Consider the following 9958-nt stretch of genomic DNA (forward strand, 5'->3'; position numbering starts at 1 on the left):
CATAAAAAATATGATTAATTTTTTAATAAGTTTTTTGTTCAAATTAATTCTTTAATTAATAGAATTGTTTGCTTAATTATGAGATAAATTGTTGTTAGTTTCATGAGTATTATTGATGAGTAGTATAGAGAGAGTGAGTCAGCTTTCACTCTTGTCTATTTTATTGCCTGTCTCTTTCCTACATCATGTATTCAACATCCACGTTGATTAACTTTGAAAGAAAAAACTGCATATAATGCATCTATGACCTACCTACCTAGCAAATGCTTTCATTTGAAAGTTATAATTTTGAAAAAGTAGTATCATATTTAATTAAAGAAAATAGTTATTAGAAAGAAAGACTTGTCTATTCACAAAGCATGCAGACTTGGCATATAGGAGAACGTGTTCATGAGATCCCTAGAGATTTTTTATTTTTATTTTTTATCACCCATTGACCATCAAACAGAAAAGTCTTCGATTGAAGAGATATTTTTTCTCAACTTTAACCATGTGCATGCATCCATATTTCTTTTCTTCCAATGCAACAAACAACCTTGATCTATTGTAAATAAAATAATTAAGGCCAATAATAGGTAACAAATTAATGGGAAAACAAAAATTAACAGAAAAATAAGAAAAATTAACGGAAAAATAAAAAAAGTTATTGTAGCAGTCAGATAGTCACTTATTATTATAATATATATATATATATATAATTGTAAAATTGACTTGGTTACTATAGTTCAAAATAAGGTCTCCTCTTATTTGGATTGGTAGATGAGGTATCTCATATAATTATTATAATTTTTTTTTAACTTTCACATAAAATATAATAAATAATTTAACTTTTTTCAAGTATCAAAATAAAAATAATATTAAAAAATAATATTTTAAAAATATTTTATTCAACTTTTAACTTTTATCTAATTTCATCTTATTTATATAACTAAACGAGATACTAAGTGTTTAGTTGAATTCAGATTTGAATAAAGTGAAACCTATAAAAGCCTCAAGCACCCAATTATAGGAATCTTTTTGTTATAATTTTCCATTGAAAATGAATAATATATGTTAAAAACAATGCAAAATATGCTTGTAATTATTTCGTTTTAATATGGCATCCTCGCTTTTCGATTCTCTTTCATATGACTTATAAAAAACATATATAATCTTTTTTTATAATTGCAAACTTAATATAGAACATTGTTTCACTTCTCTGTATTTGAATGATGAGATGATCTCAGTTAATTTGAAACTATTAGTATTTTGTTAATCCTATTAAGATATATTTCAATGTAAATAAGTTGATGTATGTATGTAAATGTAGGGCTGCAAACCGAGCAATCCGCTTTGTGTTTGGGCCCGACCCGATCCCACCCGGTGACATGGCAGTTTAGTCCGATATGACTCGACCCGACTCGAGTTTGGAAGCAACAAGCAGGAAAAACTCTGTCAGTGGCGGATCAAACCCTAACGATTTTAGTTAGGAAGAGGAAATGGAAGATGGCTATGGAATCTTAAGGGCCTACTTGCTTTTCGACGAGAACCCTTCATCCTTCACTGCCATGCTCCAACAGTCCTTCAATGAGATCGACTCGCACGATATCAATTGCATCAAAACCGATGATGACTTCATCCTCCCACCTGGACAAATCTCTATCGTTGGTGTATTCGAATTGTCACCATTAGCCCCACTTGAGCAAATCACTAGCCTTCTGTCGGCCTTCATCAGAGACTCTAGTGTTTCGGGGCTCGAATCAGACGGCCGAGGTGCGATCTCGTCCCTCCTCGGCTCTGTGCTTCGACTCTAGAACGTTTCACATTGAGCTTTCTCTTCGCACGCAACGTCTTCGTCTTCTTTCTCCCCGACCGATTTGCATGTTCTTCACTTTCCATCGGTCTGAGTTAATGCGTTGGTGACAGCCTTTCCGACTGACTCGCCTGAAGACTCAACCTTGTAGACCTACCCTGTACTCGTTGAGATTGATCGAGCTCCACGATTTTAGCTTCACGACCAAGGGTCTCAAAATCGGTAGAGGTGCGCTGGTTGAGATCACGAAACACTCCATTTGTTACCCAAGTGCAACCATGTCTTCCACCCTTATTGGTAGTCAGTTTCAGCGGGTTCGACCTGCAACTTCCTCCAACCTGCTTTTTTGGACGAGTCAGTTCAGGTCTCACAGATGGACTAGGTCATAACATTTTTTGCATAGGCCTATGTAAATGTATAAAATAGGTTGAGATAAGTTTAATTTTTTTTATATAGAAAGTTTAAAAAGTAGTAAGTCTCATTAATACTTAGTTTGAGATGAGTTGACCAATCAATCAAGAGATCAATTAATACTTAGTTTAATTCAAGAGACATGCTTATTGCTTACTCCTTGCTGATTGCTGTTTTTTCCCCTACATTATTTTCTGGCTAACGTAGACTATTCATTGTGTTTGTACATTTGATTAGTTTGGACAAACCATGCAAGTTAATTAATTTGATTCCTTGATTTATTTATTATTTGTATGGAACGAGATCTTGCATTTTATGGCTTGTATTCGATTTTTATAACTACCGTAATAACGGGTTTAATTTATTGTTAAACTCAGATCATACTAACATTTATTGCATTTTATAATTAATCAGCATTGGCAACTGGAATACCCTTTCTTCATCCCTATTTGAATAAGGATGTGACCTTCTTTCGTGGTCGCAGAGTACTGTACCTTGCCGTCGCTTGTTTCACTGCCTTGCCTACACATGCTTTTGCAAGGTAGAATATTTCATCCCTAGTTACTCTCTCAATGTACCCATTTCAATGAGATTCGTTTCAATGACCAATGTGAGTTTCATTTTAATAAGGCTAGCTATGTAACAAATGATTATTAATTCCAATTTTATGATATTGGAAGCAGACTTTCATACATTGTTATTGCGGGCCTTATCTATTGTATTGAATGAAACGAATTTTAATGACTTGTACGCTACTATCTGTAACATGTAGTTTGTAATTAAGCTTTTTCTTATATAATTCTTATGTACTCGAATTTTGTCTATTTACGTGGATCAATAAAATCTTTTTTACCTATGAAAAAAAAAAACAATTTCACTGCTTGAAGTGATTGAATGAACGATGTTTTAACATATCACAATAATCAACTGAGACAAACCATTGAAGATTTAAGGAAAGAAAATCCAAATGTAATTATAGTGTATGGTGACTCTTATAATGCCTTTAAATGGGTTTACCAACATGCCCCACTTCTTGGTGAGTTTCTTTTCAATGGACAGGATTTGATGTTGAATCTGTGCAAAAGTCTTGTGGTGTTGGGAGGCTATTTTGACTTCAACATGGCAAAAATGCGTGGAGCTCCAAATGTACCAGTTTGCCTTAATCCAAATGAACGTATAAGCTGGGATGGAATTCAATTGACTGAGAGCATACAACTCATCCTTGACATCTTACCCAATATTCATTGTAAAGTTTATGTTATTTCATTTCTTTTTTTTCTTTTTTTTCCCTTTTTTGGGGACTTGTATATCTAATTTCTAGATGGTAAAGTCCTTAATGGGGTTTATTATTTATTTATTTATTCTTCTAAGCAAAGGAGTTTAGTATTCAAAGTGGGTAGTATTATATTCCTAAAGTGATAAATTATTATTATTATTATTTTATCATTTTCACGATGAGTTACCTAGCCATTGTCTACTAAAGAGAGACATAAAAGAAATTCTGAAACGGTCCTGATGGTTTGAAACTTGGAACAAAGGCAGGCCAATGTTAGCGACAAAACCCATCATGGCATTTTTGTTGTAAAGTTATTGGGGGGAAACTTCGCGTGTCAGCCTCTGTGCTGATGAAATAAAATTATACAAGAAGTTAGAAAGTACCATATTTGATGATCTTTCTTTTCAATTCCAGAAAACTGCATTCTTGTATTTCAAAAACTGGGGGATGGGGGGAAGAAACTCATCGAAATTCAGCAAAATCTAGACAGCTGGCTAGTAAAAACAAAGTGTCGTTGCTATTTTATTATTATTTTCTAGAAGTAAGATTTATATCATTGATCAAATTATTTTTGTCAAATGAATCATTTGTTGGTTTTGTGGAGCTTAGTTTATTGTTGTGGTAGGCCGACTCGACAAGCCGACCCAATACTGATATATTACAATTTTTAGTAGATTTTCAATGAGACTTGTGCCATGAAGTGCAGGCTTGGGCCGATAGACCTTTTGTCGAAGCAAGCATGGCCAAGCATCTTGGGGTCGCAAAAAAAAAATTTGGCATTGCTTTTGACTCAAGAAGCGTCAGACAGAAAGTAAACTTGAGTCTTACTCGATAATGGACTTAAGCAAAGCCTAAGCAGAGAGTTTCCTCGACGACCGCTTGACTCAGCACTCAAGCGAACACTAGAGAGAGAGTTCATTCGAAGTGCGCTTGACATTTCACTCGAGTGAATATCATAGCAAAATAAAAATTAGAGTTTCCGTTGTGTAACCCTATAAATATGCTTATTATGAACAAAGTATGGCCATGATGAATGGTAATTTTTGCCCCAAAGTGTATTTTGTAATTCCTTAGGCTTAATAAAATCTGTTGCAGTTCCGTGGACGTAAACACATTGTCGAACTATGTAAATTTGTATCGTATGATTGATTGTTTGTTTATTTATTATTTACTGTTGCTTTATTATCATCGTTTTTCCCAACATCAGTGCCACAATATATCATGATAAGGGCAGAACTTCAAGTTTTTCCTTACAACCCGGATTGATAAAGTTCTGTTTTTTTTTTTTTCCCAATATTACTAAAATTCAATTCTATGGTCCCTGCAAAATAAGCAAGCTTCAATCTTACATTAGATAACACATCAATAACATTAGCAGTTACAGTTCATTCAAGTAAGCTTGGTGGTTGATGCCAATATTTCAATAAGTGGAATTGTGATAAACCCAGAGATTACAACTATTTGAAAGAAAAGCCACCTCTTTCTGCAACTACTTTTTTTTTTTTAAAGAAGCTTTTGGAGTGCTTTAATGATCTAAATAACATGTTCAATCCAAATAAGAAAATTGGGTGGAAGATAAAAAGGTGTTCAGCCCCTAGTACCTAAAGACAAATCAACATAGCTAACATCAGGCCGCCCTTGGATGCAACTAAGGTGGAGGCTAATCATACAGGTTCGGGTGCAATGAATGGGGCAATAATTTCCTCCCTAGCCCTGTACATTCATGAGCATGCTGAATAAAAATTGGTCTGAGCTGTGAGAGACCTTTATTTACCATAACCAGAAAGCCGAACCTACTACTAAAACTGATTAATTGGAAAGCCATATATTATAATGAAAGCTACATAGAACCATAAAACATGCAACTATTGGAGCCATCGGAACCCAACCCTAGAAAGTCACGGAATCTGCACTCTGTACAAGTCATAGATGAATGCTCTGTACTAAGAACCTAGCCAGGACAGTGGACCTTGTGAACCATACAGACAATGAAGATAATGGCTAAAACCTAAGTATAAAACCCTTTGAATGCATATTAACTCGACCTTCTTATGTGTAACCAAGCTGAAAAACACATGCAAGATCCATTCAGTCAATTTATGGTAAAAATAATGAAGAAAATTTTCAAAAACCAAAAAGGAAAGTTTAAGCTGTTTCTGTTTTGTTTGCTAAAGACACAAATACAAGACTCAGTGCTTCAACTGTACCATACCAGTGAACCTTTATCTGAAAAGTAAATTCTACCAACCAGAATCCTAACAGAGCTCCTAGATGACAGAAACCAAAGTAAATTGGGATGAATGGAAGGGATCATATTCAAGAATTTGACCTGACGAGAAAATTTTGTACCAATCACCATCCCCTTTTTGTTCCCGATTTTCGCATACAAATTTAGGGAAAAGAGGTGAAAAGAAAGAAATACTTTCACTTTTATTTAGTCTATGCAATTTGTTTGTGATCGGAAGAAAATGATTTTCAATGCTTTTATTTATTGAAGCCAACCATCAGGTCATCAGCAACAATCAGAAAATTAAACCGGTAAAATTTCGAACGAGCACAAATAATATTGAGCTGACAATATCACAGATTCCAACTTCAAGCACACACTTCTTTCATTCAGATATCCAGTTAAAACAACTGAAATGAGTGCATTTGTTCTTCTTATAAAAAAAATGAGTTTTAAAGTTCTTTACTTGCCCATTTTCACAATTCAATCTCACCTCCTAATCAAAGCCGAATGGTTGGATTGAGGAAAACTGACCGGAGGTTTTTGTTTTGATGCGTCCTAACTATCAAAGAAACACCAATCCAATCATTTTATGTAATTGCTCAACCATTAGAAGCAAGCCCAGTAGATTTTCATTCACATCTCTATAAGCATAGAAAGAAAAAAACTGCACGACTATGCAGTTGCAGATCCAATCGAACTGCATTTTAAATGTCTCCCAACCCATTATTGTCATGGCTCTTCTCCACTCTCGGCTGACCACAAGCAATTATTTCATTTGGAATAAGAAGAAACAATCGGGATTGATCTGACCTCCTTTAGTTGCCCATCATTGCAATTCAATCCGCAACCACACTGAGGGCACTCCTCAAAGTTATCAATAGGAAAATCCGCACCGGCTATCCCGACCGAGAATCCGAGACTATCCCCTTTCCTCTGTACCTCAACAATGTCAACCCAGAAGAAGAAGAGCTTCACACTAACGCCCTCCAAGCTCGAGAGCTTGCCTTGCGAAATAGAACCTCTGATAGTGGATTTGTACTTCAACTGGTACGACCCTTCGAGCGAGAAGCTGCAGCTACCGCCCAAGTAGGCAGAAAATTTTCCCGTGGAGGGATCAAGATTATAGCCTAGCACACCTTTGGGGAGGATGCCAACAGGGAAGTTGTAGCCCTGAATAACTTCATAGGCTGAGCGCGTGGGGGTTGTGGGGTTGGTTTCTGACGCTAAAGATGTTGAAATGAACAGGAGGAGGCATATGATCGTTGGGGAAAGTATGAAACTTTCGGCGAAGAAGAAGAAGCCCATCTTCTCTCTCTTTCCTTCTTTCTTGCTCTTTCGTGCTGTCTCTTCTCGATCTGTCTGTATTTCTATCGTAGAGGAAATGTAATTGAATGGTAGCTGGGCCATACACGGATACGGCCTCCATTAATATCTACTTCTTTCCCCAAGGGCGGCACCACCGACTAGCAAACTATCCCTCCATTTCCCCATTTCAGCTGAAAATATTTCAATTCAATACAATTTATTCATCCTTCAAAACATTATTATTATTTTTCCCTAATCGGCGCGCGCACACACATAAATATATATATATATATATATATATATATATATATATGTAACAAGCTGGTGCGGAATCTTAACAAACACCCATCATTTTTAATGCAGCATCGGTTTCGGGAAGGTTATGGTTCAAAAATTTTATTCTACTCTTTTTTTTTTAATCAATTACTCTTATAGACTAGACAGTTAGCTATCCGTCTAGATTAATATAAAATAGATTAATCATAAAACTCAAAATGATTTTTAATGTGTATTTCGACTATTTTCGATCCAACAATACACAAAAGTTCACAATATTTACACTTTTTAATATCAATTATTTATCTTTATTTACACATTTTTTACTTGAAAATAACATAAAAAAAGTTGAAAAGATTATCCATATGATAGGGGGATATATCTATAGACGAGAATCAGCAAGATAAAAAAAATAGAAAAAATGAAATTTAAAATTACAATGTCATCTAAACTCCAAAAACATATAGTCAATGATTATCGATTAGATAAAAATTATATAATTAACTTAGATAACTATTATATAAAATAATATATTTTAAAAACCTCTATTATATATGCTTCTGTCGGTTCAATCCGATAAAAAAAAAAATACACCACTAGATCGGACCGAAAACTACGATTATAAGCTATATATGATCTAGATTGGATCGATATATTTATCAGTTTGGTTCAATCCGGTTGGATTTTCTAATCTGGACCAAATTACTTACACCTAGGGATGTAACCAGTTCGATCCAGCCCAGTTTTGAATAAAATTTAAGATCAAATTTGTATGTACTGATTTTATATTTTCAAAAACCGATTATGCACTGGTTACTCTCCTAAACCGGTACATCCGATTTTACCAATTCTGGTCTAGTTTTTTAATTTGAATAAAATGCAAATTTGTAAAAGAAAAAATGTTTATAAAAAAATATATATATATATACATACATGCATGCATACATGATATTATCATATATAACAATGTTGATGGGAGCTCACTTACTACTTCCATAAATAATATTTAGTGATCTTATTTATTAGTATATAAATTCAAATATTTTGATATTTAGATTTTTTTTTCAATTTTAAATTGATTTTAAGTGATAAAAAATATTGATGCGATTTATTAATTTATATTATTATATATAAATATTATAATATTATTATATTATTATACTAAAAAAATTAAAATATATATTATATAAAACCGGTTCGGTCTGGGCCTAAAAAGCCTAAAACCAGAACTGGATCAGGTTTGAAAAATTTTGTCATTACGAAAATCGATTTCATATTGGACCAATCTAAAACTGAATCGATTTGATTAATTTAGTTGGGTCTGGTCCGATTTCTTCATTTTTTTTTACACCCTTAAACTTACACCCCTTTATTACGGAGGGAGGGAAGAGCAATATTTTTGGTACCGTACCGTACCGGTCGGTACGGCCGGTACATTTCGTATCGGTCACCAGGCTGGTACAGGTAAAGTACTTGTTTCGTACCGGCTGAAATACCGGTCGTACCAGCCTGTACCGGCCTGTATTTCGGCCTGTACCGGCCTACGTACCGGCCTGTACAGGCCGGTATTTCGGTAATTCGGCCTTCATGTTTTTTTTTTTTTCATTTTTTTAAGTTATAATCTTATTTTTTGACCCCAATTCATATTAGACTATTTATAATTTATATATACATATGTATTCATGTATAATTTATTCATATATAGATTATTATTTTGAAATATAATTTATATATATATTTATATATATAATTTATTTATATATCGACTATCCCGAAATGGTACACGAAACGATACCGGTATCGAAATATTTCATTCCAGTGCCTTGACCGGTACGCCATCCGGTACGGTATTCAAAACATTGGTGAAGAGCCCTCTAGCCAATGGTTGCTAGTAGTGGGAAACATGGTGGGTCAGGGCATTGCGAGCTTTCTAATAAAAATTATAGAAAAATCCCTGTTGCAAGTGTCAGATGCAAATGGCGCGCAATTGGCACCATTTTATATATATTTTTTCCCTCCTCTCTCTTTTGTTCTCTCTCAATCAATTTTGTTAGTTGCCATTTAATAAGCACCTAAGGAGCAAACTTAAGAGAAAAAGCTGGAAAAAAAAAATAAAGATGAAAAAAACCTTTAATTGAATGCTATGGGATGGTGGGATATCTTAAAACCAACCTGATATTTTTCCACCGAAAATAAAATCTAACAGGTAGTAAAGGGACGAGACTAAAGAAAATCTAAGAAGACCAAAATGTGTGTGTGTGTGTGTGAGAGAGAGACAGAGAGAGAGAGAGAGGGCAGGAGGAATAAATCAAAGAGAGTTTGTCAGTGTTGGGTGGTTTTGGCAAAATGAAGACGATATAAGGTAAACCAGTGAAGGATAGTGGAGACAAGTTTGAGAGATATAAGATGGGGGAAGAAGATGGCAAGAAAGAAGAACCCATAGGCGAGAAAGAGATTAAATAAAAAAAGAGAGAGATGAGAAAAAAGAAAGAGAAAGAGAGATGTATGTTTTTGTCATTTTTATTTATTTTTTATTCTTTTCATAATTTGTTTACACACCACTTGTATATGACGACTCTACCTAGCAGTTTTGATTATAATAGTATTTTAATTCTATAATATTTTTATTTAATTTTTTTCTCATTTTTTAAAATCCTATAAAATATTT

The 9958-nt window shown here is 34.1% G+C and overlaps 1 protein-coding gene across 1 annotated transcript; it reads right to left on the minus strand.

The window, feature by feature from the left end:
• Positions 1–6269: 6269 nt before the first annotated feature.
• Positions 6270–7219, minus strand: LOC122314966. Its single transcript, XM_043130624.1, has one exon. It carries the CDS (start codon positions 7114–7116, stop codon positions 6481–6483), a length of 636 nt encoding a protein of 211 aa, XP_042986558.1. The 5' UTR covers positions 7117–7219; the 3' UTR covers positions 6270–6480.
• Positions 7220–9958: the final 2739 nt, after the last annotated feature.

Source organism: Carya illinoinensis, chromosome 7 (genome assembly GCF_018687715.1).
Source record: "Carya illinoinensis cultivar Pawnee chromosome 7, C.illinoinensisPawnee_v1, whole genome shotgun sequence".
In the NCBI taxonomy this organism is placed as follows: Eukaryota; Viridiplantae; Streptophyta; class Magnoliopsida; order Fagales; family Juglandaceae; genus Carya; species Carya illinoinensis.